The sequence below is a fragment of the Sphaeramia orbicularis genome, chromosome 21 (genome assembly GCF_902148855.1).
Source record: "Sphaeramia orbicularis chromosome 21, fSphaOr1.1, whole genome shotgun sequence".
NCBI classification, from domain to species: domain Eukaryota; kingdom Metazoa; phylum Chordata; class Actinopteri; order Kurtiformes; family Apogonidae; genus Sphaeramia; species Sphaeramia orbicularis.
In genome coordinates, this window is record NC_043977.1 from 47,418,332 (window position 1) to 47,434,560 (window position 16,229).

Genomic DNA, 16,229 nt, shown 5'->3' on the forward strand with positions numbered 1-16,229 from the left:
AATTTAGTTGGAGAAAGTTGTTTTGCATCCACACAGTGATCTGTTGGAGGCAGTGACAGAGTGAGTCCACAGGCCCATGTTCACCTGCTGTCAGTGAGATGTAAATCTGAGTGTCTGCATAGTAATGGTGGGGCATATTATTACTATGTATTAACTGGCCCAGGGGCAACATGTAGAGATTGAACAAGAGGGGTCCCAGGATGGACCCCTGGGGGACCCCACAGGTCACTGTGAGGTCTGTCTGTCTGTCTGTTAGCAAGACACCTCAAAAAGTTATGGACGGATTTTGATGAAATTTTCAGGAAATGTTGATACTGGCACAAGGAACAAATGATTAAATGTTGATGGTGAATGGAGTGGGGGCAGATTTTTGTTTGTTTGTCTGTTAGCAAGATAACTCAAAAATTTATGGAAGGATTTTGATGAAATTTTCAGGAAATGTTGATATTGGCCAAATGATTAGATTTTGAGGTCTGGCTTGGAGCATAGAGGCGGAACAGGCTGTGAGGCGGAACATGCTGCTGTGAGGAACTACTGTGAGACGGTGCGAGATCTAAAATGGCAGGGCCCTGCTGGTAGAATAGGCATTTTTCTCGTCTCCGCAGGAATGTACCTTGTTTGAGGATGAGGTTTATGGTTTTTGATAGATGGGTCTTAGAAAAGTGTCAAATTTGTCAGATCACAAGAAAACAGAGCACACATTCCTGGCATACGAGACTCAGCAGAGTGTGAAAACAGCCCCAAATCACCTCAATGTTCTGGATAACTTGCCCTCACGGCCAAAAAATATATAGCAGGCACTTGATTTTTTCCAAAAAGCCATGATTCCTGGGCTTCATATGAACCTATGTTTGAAGACCTAGCTCTTTTTAAAGTGAAATGGCAGGCAGTAGTATGGAGGCTCATCCCTTCTTCTGTCCCATAGACGGCAATGTAACTGAATTGATCTTGTCCTGATAAGATGACTGTTTTTACACTGTTGTAACTCGGTCATTTCTCACAGTACAAGCAAGAAAACTACGTCTGTGTGTTCCAGAGCTCTTCGTGCCAGTCATGATCATTGGAGTTTTCACCTATGTTTTATGGTTTTTCTGTAATGAGCAGCTGTACGGGACCTATTCCAGAGCTCTTTCTGCCTTTCTTTCTGCCTTCTGAACAGATTCCCCCAGACAGCCTGAATGTCACCGTGGCAATGACAGGTCTATTTAGGGTCATTGGAGTCAAATTACATTGGTGCAGGGCAGGGCCAGATTAACACTTCATTGTACCCTGGGCAACCATATTCAAGGGCCCCATCATCACAACCCCAGGATCCCTATAATCTGGCAAAATACAGAATAAGTTCCAGGAATATATGTAAATATACCCCATACTTCAATATCTAACTATCATCAAATGCATTTTGATGTACAAATGTGTAAATGCTTGTAGAACTACAAGTGCATCACTATAGCCTCTTGTCAAGGCCACTCACTTGCATATGATGATATGAAAACAAAACACATTAGATCAGTATAATCTAAAATTGATCCACTACATTAGAAAGAGAGGGAAGTGTCCTCCATTTTCACAAAAAATAAATAAGAAACCATTTCCAAAGTATCCAGTATTTATTTAAGAACACTTTTTGTGGACAGTTTCATTTATAAGCCAAAGATAACCAGATATTTTCGTTATGCCCGAGCTACCCAGGGCCCTTCAGAGGTCGCGGGCCCCTGGGCAATTGCCCAGTTGCCCATATGGTTAATCTGGGCTTGGTGCAGGGGCATAGATATAATTTAAGAAGGGGGGTGGGACCAAGCTGTAAATACTGACTGAATGAATAGTGGTTGATGGTCTAGACGTGAATGAAATGATACTAAATTGGGCTGATACTGCCCCCTAGTGGTCCCACACGGTAACTCTGTCATTTTTGGTCCGATCTCCACCAAACTTGCCCTGGTTGATTTTAGTTCAGCCTTGAATGAAATGATACTGAATGTGGCTGGCACTGCCACCTAGTGGTCCCGCACGGTAACTCGGTCATTTTTTGTCTGATCCCCACCAAACTTGACCTGGTTGATTTTGCTCCCACCCTGAACGAAATACTGAATCTGACTGATACTGCCACCTAGTGGTCCCGCATGGTAACTCGTCATTTTTGGTCCGATCAGCACCAAACTTGACCTGGTGGATGTTAGTCTAGCCTTAAATGAAATGATACTAAATCAGGCTCATACTGCCACCTAGTGATCCCCCACGGTAACTCTGTCATTTTTTTGTCCGATCACGACCAACCTTGATGTGGTTAATGTTGCTCCCACTCTGAAAAAAATACTGAATCTGGACCACAGTGCCACCTAGTGGTCCCACACGGTAACTCTGTCATTTTTGGTCCGATCACCACCAAACTTGACCTGTTTGATGTTGCTCCCGCCTCGAACAAAATAACACAGCAATATTGAATCTGATTCATAGTGCCAACTAGTGGTCCCAGAAATTTGCCTCAGCTGTGCGCCGCTTCGGCCTGGATGTGGACGTGACCTTGCGATCACGAGTGGGACCTGTTGTCATGAACGACCTCAGAATAGACCCAACGTCGTGCCCCCTCCCCCCCACGACCCCCGAGCCCCTCTCACGATTTCCGCATGTGGAAATTGTCTAGTTAGGGGCTCGGGCATCGACACGAGCACCTATTGTTCTTCCGCATGTTTATTCAACTACTTCATCTTCCGGACAAAATTTTGCCGATTAATAGGGCCTAGGGTGTTGTGAAGACCCCACAAATTATACATCAAAATGTGTGGTTTTATCGGGAATAGTGTGCTATGTCATTTTCGTAGAGATTCAGGAATTTTTCAGAGAGTTATTCACGAAAAACATGCGAAAAAAGTGCCATAGAAAAGAATGGGAAGAGGAAGAAATCAGCCAGAAAAGTCCACTTTTTTCCAACCGCTAGTACTTCGCCATACTTTCATCTACAGACTTCATTTAAACTTTAAAACGCAGGCATTTTTGTCCTCTCCGCACGAATGTACTTGGTATGAGGATGGGGTTTACGGTTTTCAATAGGTGAGTCTTCAAAAACCCCTGGGTTGAGTGAAAATTGGCCAAATTTCCTGAGTTAGAGTGTGTGATGTCATCACGCTAGAGTGTAAGAGCAGTGAAAATTCAACTGAAAATTCTCTGAATAACTCGCCCTCCTGGCCAAACAATACATCGCAGGCAAATGATCTTTTCCAAAAACGTAGCCATGGTTCCTGGGCTTCATATGAACCCATGTTTGAAGACCTAGCTCTTTTTAAAGTGAAATGACAGGCACTAGTTTGGAGGCTCATACCTTCTGTCCTCCATTAACTCTCCATTGTACCGGATTTTTTGTTGCCCTGGTCAGTTGACTGTTTTTACACTGCCCTAACTCGGTCATTTTTTACAGTACGGGAAAAAAACCTACATCTGTGTGTTCCCCAGGTCTCTCTGACACTCGCAGTCATTTCAGTTTTCACCTATCTTTCACGGTTTTCCCGTAATTAGCAGTTTTTCCAGATTTGTTCTGATCCAGTCTCAGCCTATTCATGCTGCTCTGTGTTTAAGTGCAGCGCTGTTGCTGCGGTAATGACCCCACTGCTTTGTGTCCCAGGTGTGTCCAATAAACCTAATCAATCTGACATGTTTCTCCTCCCATAGCAACCCTGTCGAGTCCATAGCAACGCTGTGTGTGTGTGTGAGACAGTACTGCTACCACTACTACTAATACTAGTACTACTACTAATACTACTACGACTACAACTACTACTACTACTAGTATTACTTCTACTAATAATAATACTACTAATACTATTAATACTACTACTACTACTAAAAATTCTACTACTACTAAATATATTACTACCACTGCTACTACTCCTACTACTACTAAAATACTACTACTACTACTAAAAATACTACTACTACTACTACTAAAATTACTACTACTACTACTACTACTAAAAATACTACTACTATTACTACTACTACTACTACTAAAATACTACTACTACTACTACTACTGAAAATATTACTACTATTACTACTACTACTACTACTACTACTACTGAAAATACTACTACAGGGTGAGGAAGCAAAATTTACAATGAATATTTAGTTGTTTTTTCTCAGCAGGCACTACGTCAATTGTTTTGAAACCAAACATATATTGATGTCATAATCATACCTAACACTATTATCCATACCTTTTCAGAAACTTTTGCCCATATGAGTAATCAGGAAAGCAAACGTCAAAGAGTGTGTGATTTGCTGAATGCACTCGTCACACCAAAGGAGATTTCAAAAATAGTTGGAGTGTCCATAAAGACTGTTTATAATGTAAAGAAGAGAATGACTATGAGCAAAACTATTACGAGAAAGTCTGGAAGATACTATTAAAGAAGAATGGGAGAAAGTTGTCACCCGAATATTTGAGGAGCACTTGCGCAAGTTTCAGGAAGTGTGTGAAGGCAGTTATTGAGAAAGAAGGAGGACACATAGAATAAAAACATTTTCTATTATGTAAATTTTCTTGTGGCAAATAAGTTCTCATGACTTTCAATAAACTAATTGGTCATACACTGTCTTTCAATCCCTGCCTCAAAATATTGTAAACTTTGCTTCCCCACCCTGTACTACTACTACTACTACTATTACTACTAAAATTACTACTACTACTACTCCTAAAAAATACTACTACTACTACAACTACTACTAAAAATACTACCACTATTACTACTACTGCTACTACTAAAAATACTACTACTACTACTACTACTACTACTACTACTACTACTACTACTACTACTGTTCCTTCTCCTCCTATTACTGATTGAATAAACTGATTCAAACTGATTCTCTCTCATACACACACGCACACGCACACACACACACACACACACACACACACACACACACACACACACACACACAGCTCTTCAATTCTCAGCTGCAGACAGAGTATAGAAAACAGACAGTTGAAGCTCAGGTGTCAGGTGATCAGCATCAGCTAATCAGGTAAAAACTACTAAACACTAAAAAACTAAAGACTAAAACTAATGAATAAAATCTCCTGTCATGTCTGCTGTGTTTCTCAAACATTTCTCAGTGTCATTGTCCAGCTACATGCTGCTTCAGCCTGAACATGGACTCAAACTGGCATGTCCCCCCACCACCACCCCTGACCTCCAAGCTCCTCTCACGATTTCCGCGTGTGAAAATTGTCTAGTTATTATTATTATACAAAAAACTTTGGAAAAAAAATGTGGCCCAGACTGTTGGAAATAGACCAAAACATGTTATTACAAAAATGTGCAGCCTGGTCTCGAAAGATGTGCTATGTATATGGCTTGACATTCCGATGCATGGATTTAATTTAAATTGTGATAAACTGGTCAAATTTCTCCATCCGAAATGAATTGGGCCATTTTCAAGTGGCTACCATTCCCAAACGATTCATGCTAAAATTATTCTGTCAACGCAGAAATGTTAGGCTTGGCCCAAAGATTATCTGTGGTTACGTGGTAATGATATCACTTACAGTTTTTGCACAAAAATGCAAAAAAAACCCCAAAACAATTCATTTTCAATGGGAGCGACAAATAAGTTGTCTGTTTTCTGACCACTACTGCTTGGTCATATTTTCACCTACAGACTTCATTTGAACTTTAAAATGCAGGCATTTTTGTCATCTCTCCAAGAATGTCTGTGGTATGAGGATGGGGTTTACGGTTTTCAGTAGGTGAGTCTTCAAAAACCCCTGGGTTTAGTGAAAATCTGATCTGCTACAGTGGGTGTTGTCATCACCTAGAGTGGTGGAGCAGCGAAAATTCACCTGAAAATTTTCTGAACAACTCGCCCTCCCGGCCAAACGATACATAGGAGGTGAATGATCTTTTCCAAAAATGGAACCACGGTTCCTGGGCTTCCTATGAACCCATGTTTGAAGACCTAGCTCTTTCTTAAGTGAAATGGCAGGCAGTAGTTAAGGGGAATATCCCTCTTCATCTCCTATTCAAAGCAGTACAAATTACTGCTAAACGGATCGCTGTGCTCGTGGTGAGTTGACTGTTTTTACACTGCCATAACTCATTCATTTCTCACAGTACGGACATAAAAACACATCATTGTGTTCCCCAGGTCTGTCTGATGCTCACGATTATGTTAGTTTTCACCTATCATTTACAGTTTTCCCGTAATTAGCAGCTGTTCGGGAGCTGTTTCAGTGTTTCAGTCATAGATGAGCATGCTTGTGTCTGTCTCCCCAGTGCAGTGCACTGCTTGTTGCCATGTGGTCTGTGTGGCACAGCTGCAGACAGTTAAGATAATTAAGGCTGCACAAAAAAGATACACTAATACAGATACAGTAAAATTAAAAATAAATCTAAATAATAAATACTGAATACAATAAGAATAAATATAAAAACATAGAAATTTAATAAAGCTGAAAAACTTCCCATAAATTCTCTATGTGAAATGAATGAGCTCACCTGGGATCACATACACAGACACATGGAACTATTCAATTAATTCAAAAAAAATTATTTATTTATTATTTATTATTTATTCAAAAAAAGTGAATTGTCCTGAATTTTGCAAAAAATAAAAACTAAAAATTTGCTTACTTAAGGTGGTTTTTACTGTTTTTGCACATAGAGTATATGTACATAGAGAAAATGAAAACACCTTTTTTTATGATGTAGAAAACATTTACCTCATGTAATTGATCCGATGACTGATGTTGTCTCGTACAACATCTCATGTAGTCTGATGAGGAGACTGAACTATACCTTTAATCTGTGAAAAATGACATAATTTTAGATAGAAATCAACAATAGAACACTCTGCTTCTATTCTGATTATTAGAGCCATATATATGTAACACAGTCTACAGTGCTCTGTGCTGAAGACACAGCTCTGCTTGCTTTATATGACCCAAAACCAGTTTATTATGAAGTTTCATTTTTGGGACTGTTTTTTGCTTGAAATTCACTTGGCATAAACTTCACTTTTCAGCCCTTGAGGTTGCACCTTCATTTGTACTGGCTCTTCCAACAGTCCTCATCTCAGAAGAAATGTGAAATAACTACTTTCATGAGCTTGTTACAACTTGTAAAAATAAACACCTAGCAATAATTACAACAATGATGAGGTACCACTTTACTTTACTGTGTATATTTCATTTAGAAGGTTCTACATGTCTAAGTTCATCCAACCACAGTGGGGTCAGACCAAAGGCCTCCTCTAGTCAGATCCCTCACAGAAGAAACACTTTTAGACAAAATGCATTTTCTATGAAGGGGAATAAATACTGGAAGAATCTACTACTCTCAATAAGATAATGCTCCACATACCACACCTTCAAAGTTCAACTCACATTGGCTGAATGCAAACCTGTCTTGTGATCATTTTTATCTTTTAACCTTTTGAATGTGTTGTACTTTTATTGTGTTGTTCTTTTACTGTTCTATTTGTACCTTTTAATTGTGATGTTTTCTCTTACCTGCCCAGGGACTACATTTTCAAATTAACATTTATAATCTGGCATAATTACCTCTGATTTTGTTCAATACAGATATTCATTAATCTCTGTTGTCCCTACCAAATAAACTAATAAACTAGAAGCACTCGGAGAGCGCAGACCTCCGCCAAGGCTGATCAGTGGCCCCCCACGTGGGCCCCCCCCATGCCAAGGAGGTTATGTTTTTGCCAGGGTTTGTTGGTTTGTTTGTCTGTCTGTTTGTCTGTCCGTTAGTGTGCAACATAACTCAAAAAGTTATGGACAGATTTTGATGAAATTTTCAGGGTTTGTTGGAAATGGCCCCCCCCCCCCCCCCCCCCCCCGTGGGCCCCCCCACCCCCGATCACCACCAAAATTTAATCATTTCTTCCTTATCCCATTTCCAACAAACCCTGAAAATTTCATCAAAATCTGTCCATAACTTTTTGAGTTATGTTGCACACTAACGGACAGACAAACAGACAAACAAACAAACAAACAAACCCTGGCAAAAACATAACCTCCTTGGCGGAGGTAATAAAATACTTTGTGTAGTTCAGATTGCACATGATATCCCTCAGGTTCAGTTTTTGCTGTGTATAAAACAAAGGAGTCAGGTTATTGACATCCCCATTGCCGAGCATTGTGACTGTCCTTGGTGTTTCTATTTCTGTCTTAAAGAAGAAAAAAACAAAAGCTGTCAGTGTTCTGAAGCTTTCCTTCTAGCTGGTTGGTCATCTTTAACCTATCAGTCTTTGGTCCTGCATGAATAACCCACCCAAGCCACTGAACACACACACAAACACCTGGGACTCAGGTTAATGTGAATGTATGTCCTGCAACTATAAGCACCATTTTGCATTCAAATATGCTGAATGTGGAATTGGACGAGTTATGTAATACAGTGGTTAAAGAAGATTGAATCTGCTAATGTCAGGATGGACGGATGAACCCTGTTGTTGTTCTGGTGTGTCTCAGGCCTCCTGGTAACATTCTTCTGTCTGTCCTCTGTTCCTCTGTAGGGTTCAGCTGATTCCTACACAAGCCGACCGTCTGATTCAGATGTGTCCCTGGAAGAGGAGAAGGAGGGTGGCCGGCAGGAGAGGGAGCAGCAGGCCACTGTTCAGCTGGAGAGGGCAAAGGTCACTGATATTACTTATTAGCTGCAGAAGGAGCTGCTGTAGTGTTAGACGTAAAAAGGCTTACATTGAATAATAATGTGAATATGTTTTTTCCACAGAGAAATTAAATGACCTTGTTAAAAATGTGTTAACCCATAAAGACCTCCATCGGTGATCTAAACTATCTACTGATCTAAAACGTTTAATAACTTCTCAACCACTTCTCAACCTATCAGTATGTTGAAATAATTGATGTAAAATGTCACCTTTACTCAAAACAAAAACTGGAATGATATTTGTGTCTTTTTTTACCAATGTCGATCTGCTGGTGAATTTACCTGTTCATTTTACCAGTCCAATTAAAGATACTATTTTAAAAAAAAGTCACTTTTTCATGGTCATTAATTATGACCCCTTTGGATGTTCAGAGGCTCCATAGTTACTGTGGAAACACTGTCATCTTCTAGAACATTGATTCACCAGCAAAATTCATGGAGTCAGATAAATGACAGTGGATAGAGACACTTGCTTTATGTTCAGTTATTGAAATCTTTGCTGAAAAAAGTCAATTTTTTTTTTTAGTTTTCTGTTTTTAATATAGTAACCCTCAACTTTAATCTGAGCGTTTATGAACATCTACACAATCAGTGAATTAACCCATGAAAACTCAAACATCAATCACCAACCAAAACTATATACTGATCTAAACTGTTTAATACCTGTTGAGCCACTAATCCTATCAATACATGTAAATAATTGGTGTAAAATGCAGTTTATCTTTTCATGGTCATCAGATATGACCCATTTGGACGTTCAGAGGCTCTGTAGTGAATGTGGAAACACCATCATCTTCTACAACATTAATTCACCAGTAAAACCCATGGAGTTGGATCAATGACAGATGGAAATGCTTGTTTTGTGTTCAGTTAAAGATAGATTTTTACTGATTTTTCTGCAGTTTTTTCCTGTTTTTGATGTTATGCCCCCAACTTTAATCTGAGCTTTTATGAAAATCCTAATGATCACTAAATTAAATATGGGAAAATACCTGATTTATACTGATAAAAAACAAAGTACAGAAGATAATATTATAATAAACGGTGATAAATCACTTAAGAAAGGTTACATATAGAGAAAATTCATTTGGGAACTGACACAAATGTAGCTCAGGGCCTTTATGGGTTAAACATAGGAAAATGTGATTTTCACTGAAAACAACAAAATACAGAGGATTATGTAATAACAAATGGTGAAAAATCACTTAAGAAAAGTTAAATATAGAGAAAAAGTCCCGTTTGGACTCCCTTGCGTGGGCGTGCGGTGAGAGAGAGAGAGAGAGAGAGAGAGAGAGAGGGGGAGAGAGAGAGACATCTCTCAGGAGTCGGTCCTGGCCTAATGTGATGTGCCAGTGGTGGAACCGGGCGTGGGGGCCATATGTTTAAAAATTTTTTTTTTTCTTCCGTCATTCCAAAAATGTTGATGTGATCACAACAGACTGGTTCTCTGCTTTGCCTTTGGTTGTGCCTATGCCTCCTCCTCACCACAACTACTGCAGCCAGTTTTGCGCAAAGCCACTCCCACAACACGTCTGGTCATTTAAACGCCATAAAATACTGCGTAAATTCCCACAAAAATGCCGTTTTTTACGCTGTCATGTACTGTTTTAAGAGCGGCACAAAAAGCGCCATCTTATGGCTCTTAAAAACACCAAATTTTACGGTGCTCTGTGTCACTTTTGACGGCATAAAAAGTGACATTTTCTATGGCAGGCCATCTCTATCACTATTTGCCATTCCCACAACATGTCTGCTCATTTAAACGCCATAAAAAATGGTGTCCAAACCACCAAAACACCGTAAAAAACAGCAAAAATTATGGCAACCTTACTCTATCACTATTTGCCACTCCCACAACACATCTGGTCATTTAAGCGCCTTAAAAAACGGCGTCCAAACCACCTCAATGCCGTAAAAAACGGTGTTAATTCCCACAAAAATGCTGTTTTTTATGCCGTCATGTACTGTTTTAAGAGTGGCGCAAAAAGCGCTGTCTTATGGCTCTTTAAAACGTCATATTTTATGGTGTTCTGTGTCACTTTTGACGGCATAAAAAGCAGTGTTTTCTTGTATTATGATCATCTCCACCCCCTGGCTTTCACAGCCACTAAAGTTGAACGCTCATCAGCCAATAAGTAAAGAGAACAGATAGACCACAACAATTTACCACTGATCTCCTTCGCTGCTGATTGCATATATTTCTTACCTGCTATAAGGAAAAACCTGTATATGTGCACGGCTGCTGTTTTCATTCACATTTTCACACAGACTCACCATATGAAAGGGTGACTGATACCACTGGGACAGCCTCAAACATTTAATGTGCAAAAGATTAACGTAGTTTAATGCCCATGTTTTGGTGGTTTGGATGCCGTTTTTTACGGGCGTTTAAATGAACAGACGTGTTGTGGGAGTGGCGAATAGTGATAGAGATGGCCTGCCACACACATCAGGTTAGTAGATCAGCTTCAATGCGTTTTCGCGTGCGCAGTCAAATTTACACACGTTTTTACACGCGCAAACCATTAGTAAATCAGGCCCTTAGTGTGAAACAGTCTCACGTGAATTTCATGTTGAAATACACTCTCCAGCTGTGCTTCTGTTTTAGTTATGAACGGTTCTTTATGAAGTGTGTGACGTGTGTCTCCACTCACCTGTGTGCTGTGACTCCTGCTGTGCACAGAGTAAAGCAGTGGCGTTTGCTGTGAGGACCAATGTGAGCTACTGCGGCGCTCTGGATGAGGATGTTCCTGTAGCTGGCACTGCTGTCTCGTTTGATGCCAAGGACTTCCTGCACATCAAAGAGGTACTATTCATGGACTTCACAGTGATGCTAAATCTACAGAACTGCATGCACTACTTTAATCATCATTCCACATAAACAGCTTTTGTACCCACATTTTTGTTTTTTCTGTTACTGTGCATCAGATTGAATTTAGGTCAGTTTTTAGCATCATGGGTTTGTGGGGTTTTTTGTGTGTTTGACGTAAATGTGCAACACTGCAATAAATGCTTCATGTGCTATGGGAATTATGGTAAACAAGCACGTTGACCCGTGGGGATCCATGGGTTCTATATGTGGTAGTTTTTATGCTGCTGTGTATTTATGCATGCTGTACCACATTTGTCCAGCAGTCACCGCCAAAGCACTCTGGGCATAGTAACATGATTTTAAAGGTGGGGTCTGAGATCTTAGAAAAACGGTTTGAGCAGGCTACGTTTTGAAAATACTCAATTCAAAAGTCCAAACCCCTTTCTTCAGACGTCCCTCAGAAGCCACGCCTCCAGCATAGTTGCACACACAATGCTTGTTCCCGAGGGTTCACGAGCGCTGCACAGCAACAATTCACCAGCTGAGGCTCTGCTCTGCTCCGTACCCGGGTTGGGCTCCAACGCTGTCTATGGTCCGGTCTGGCCCAGCCGAACCGTCTCCGACACCGGCTGAGGCTCCATCCCCTGCTTCGCTCCCGTACGCCTTGGGCTCCTACCCCGATTATGGCCCCCGCTGAGGCTCCAGCTCGCGTATCCATGCATACCTCATTCAGTTTCCTCCAACCCCCCTGCTCTTACAGAACAGCCTCAGTTCGTACCTATATGACTAATGTTACATTTCCTAGTGATTTATGTTAGTTACAAAACAGTTTGCAGGTGAACTTTCCATCCTAATATAACTAATATAGCCAAGCTCTGGCTTTGCTTCCTGTACAAGCACTTCCAGCCTCTGGGAACACGCGATTCATGGTCGAAGAAGGGTACACGCAGAGGGGGGAGGGGGAGAGGGGTGAATGGCAGTTGAGTTTGATCGACATAACACCGTTCAGTCATTTCGAGTGGGCGCTCAACATGATTGGATGGTGTTTTTTCAGTCCTGTCCATTCCACAGGTGACTGATTTTTAAAATTTTTGTGTTAGAGCATTTAATTAATTAGCTGTAATCGGGGTGTGAAGGGGATGTTAAGGAATATAGTAAAAAAATGCTCCAGAAAAACATCTCAGACCCACCTTTAAGGGTATTGTATTCCAAAATTATTAATACCCCCCAAAATATCGGTTCTATCAACCTGCCGTTTTCACTACCATCTTCCTTCACCAAAAATACAGAAGTATACCAAAGTGCAGCAGTCAGCTCTTAACGGATTTTGTGTGATTCCTGTACACACATGCACACAGAGGCCACATGGCTTTTATAATATAGATACTAATTACGAAGTCGAAAATTGCACATGAATGCCCCCTCATGTCATATTTTCCACTGAGGAACTGGGAAATTTTTTTGATACATGAGTTGCAGAGGTGAAAATAAACTTTGAACTTTTATCCTACCTCATGACCACCTGCCACTTTGGAGATCTTAGGTGAACAATCTTTCAGTTTTGTACATTCTAAATAAACATATCTTGATTAGAACAATTTCCATTACAAATGTACAGAGTATTACAAAAACATTTCTACAAAATACCTTCTGCCGCTAGCTACTTATCCCAGCTGCTGCAGATGTGGCCCGGTCAAAGGCTTTTAGCATGTGTGGGCTAAAAAGGACTCACAGCCTCTTATACTCTCACCAAGCCTCAATATTTTAACGATATAACTGAAATAAAAAATGTTTTGCATCAAGGCCAATATAACAAACAATGCATGAGATGCATGAGATAAAACATATTTTCCACAATGTAAATTGTAATAACATTTCAGCATCTTAACTTTTAAAACAAAATATTAATTTCCTTTATGCTTAAACCATTTCAGTGACACAGCGGTATTTTGGTTTTTATTTATATGTTTGTGCAGCCACAACATTAACCCATAAAGACCCGGAGTTACTTTTGTGGAAGTTCCAAAATATTTTTTCTCTATATTCACCTTTTCTTAATTGATTTATCGAATTTATATGTATTTTGCATTTTTCCAGTGAAAATCAGGTATTTTCCTGCATTGATTTACTGATCATGTAGATATTCATAAAAGCTCAGATTAAAGATGAGGGTTATTAAATCAAAAACAGAGAAAACTTAAGAAAAAGTGACTTTTTCAGTAAAAATATCATTAACTGAACATAAACCAAGTATCTCCATCCACTGTCATTGATCGAACTCCATGGGTTTTACTGGTGAATGAATGTTGTAGAAGATGACGGTGTTTCCACAGTAACTACAGAGCTTCTGAACGTCCAGATGGTTCATATCTGACCATGAAAAGATAATAAACTGTATTTTACATGAATTATTTGCATGTATTAGAGGGTTTAGTGGTTTAGAAGTTATCAAAATTTTAGATCAGTAGATGGTTTTGGTTGTTTGGGTCTTTATGGGTTAAAAAACTGAATAAACTCTTCACCCTGCAGAAGTACAACAATGACTGGTGGATCGGCCGCCTGGTGAAGGAAGGCTGTGACATCGGCTTCATCCCGAGCCCTCTCAAGTTGGAAAACATCCGAATCCAGCAAGAGCAGAAGAGAGGACGCTTCCATGGGTAAGCCAGGATCCAAGCTCTCCGAGTTGGACCTGGACTGTGGCCATCACAGAATTTTGGTGTACTACGTTGTAAAGTGTTGCTTCATTTACTTATGTTCTAAAAACCTCTTCTAATTTACTACATTAACACAGTGTTTCTCAACCTTGGGTCGGGACCCCATGTGGGGTCACCTGGAATTCAAATGGGGTCACCTGAAATTTCCAGTAATTGATAAAAATAAAATAAAAAAACTTACTAAAAAAAAAAAAGATAATAATAGACAATCCCAATACATAAAAGATATGACAAACTGTGAAGCTGAAACTGAAGCACTGTTTATCTTTCAAATGTTCATTGTGGTCAGTTTAAGATGCTGCAGCTCTTTCATAATTCATAGTTTGAGTTATTGTTTGTTCAGTATTAATTGTCAGCCTTGTAAATACAAGCTGGACTGACTGTACATATCCTGACCAAGGAAAATAAAATTCTCACTTTGTGCAGTAATCTACACCTGCCTTTTCTGCCTCCGTCCATAATAATCTACATTATATAGACTAAATGTACTGTAATTTAAAATTAACATTTATTTGCAACATAGTATAGCAAACTATTACATTATCAAAAACAAATTAATTTTAGCAAAAAAAAAAAAGTCTCAGGTTTGAATGTCTGGGGTCACCAGAAATTTGTGATGTTAAAATGGGGTCATGAGCCCAAAAGGGTTGGGAATCACTGCATTAATACATCTGTCACTGTCCCTGTTTATCACTGTAGAAGTAAGTCCACTGGGAATTCGTCCTCCAGTCTGGGAGAAATGGTTTCAGGGACATTCAAGCCAAACCCCAACTCTGCAGGTGAATTTGAGAGCTGATTCAATTAAATTCACATTTTATCAGCTGATGTTCAGTGAAACTTATGACTTCCAATTGATTTGATGTACAAGCCCAGTCCTGTATGCATTCACTTACCTGATATCTCCTTTCCTCACCAGGGAAGCAGAAACAAAAAGTGGTGAGTATTGATATTTATTCATTTTACAGGAAAAATACTTAAGCATACTTGAGTAGGAATATGAATATGTCATACCTTTATACATTATTTTAGGTGCAAGGAGGAACTGTTTTTTGATGAGAAATTATGAATGACTTGACAATGGAAAAACTTAAAATGACTTTGCTGGGTGTAAGACCATTAAATTATACATTATTTTGGGTACAAAGAGGAACTGGTTATTGATGAAAAATTATGATCCATATGATCCATCACAAAAAAGGGTTGATACTATAGTTTTTAGTGAATGCTGACTATTACTCTTCCATTAAATACTGAGCTACATTGAATTAAACACTGAATGAATTAAAATCGCAAATATGACACATGTAATAGCCCTGGATCCTATTTAAAAACATACACTACATACTTTCCATATTACGTTATTTGTTCCTTTGTTTTTATTTTAATGTGTGGGCTATAATTATGTTTGCTGCTGTCCCTAATGTGAGATGTGGATGTTTCTTTTGTTTATTTTTCTTTCATTTATTTCATGCCATGTTGACTGTAAAGTCTTATGCATTGCAATGTTGCTGTGAGCACTGAGTTAATTCAGCACATTCTAAACTGAGATCGGTGTGAGTAGATAAAAACATTGGGTTGTGTTGTAATGAAAATGGTTTGAGCCATGTTTGAATCAGATCGACCTCTCTGAAACCTCTAAAAGATGTTATATTATGTAGTATTGATTTTCCAAATGATCAAAAGCAAGAGGGAAGTAAAATATCAGAATGCACCCATGGTTATGAATACCTGAAACAGTTTAACATTATGTCTATGGACTATATAAACTGTATTATTCACTGAATAAAATGTGAAGCTCAGCGTTCACACACATCTTTATTATGGAATCATGTTTTCTCCTTCAGACACAATCTCTGTTTGTCAAACACCTATAACATTCAAGAGTTGAATCAACAGAGCTCAGCTCTGTTTTTAGACAGAAAGCAGCCACAGTAAAACCACAAATCACCTCTTTTGTGGGTGGTTTGTGTTGTTAATAGCTGCACTAAAGATCTGTTTGGAATCATCCAAACAAGGTCAAAA

At 39.3% G+C, this 16,229-nt stretch overlaps 1 protein-coding gene across 2 annotated transcripts in view; it reads left to right on the forward strand.

The window, feature by feature from the left end:
* cacnb4a (calcium channel, voltage-dependent, beta 4a subunit) overlaps positions 1–16,229 on the forward strand; it is a 116,265-nt gene that overhangs the window by 72,074 nt on the left and 27,962 nt on the right. For both annotated transcript variants that reach the window (XM_030124959.1, XM_030124960.1), the window contains 5 exons: positions 8,527–8,646; positions 11,365–11,487; positions 14,023–14,150; positions 14,907–14,986; positions 15,124–15,143. In XM_030124959.1, coding sequence (XP_029980819.1) covers positions 8,527–8,646; positions 11,365–11,487; positions 14,023–14,150; positions 14,907–14,986; positions 15,124–15,143 — 471 coding nt within the window. The remainder of the gene's footprint in view (positions 1–8,526; positions 8,647–11,364; positions 11,488–14,022; positions 14,151–14,906; positions 14,987–15,123; positions 15,144–16,229) is intronic.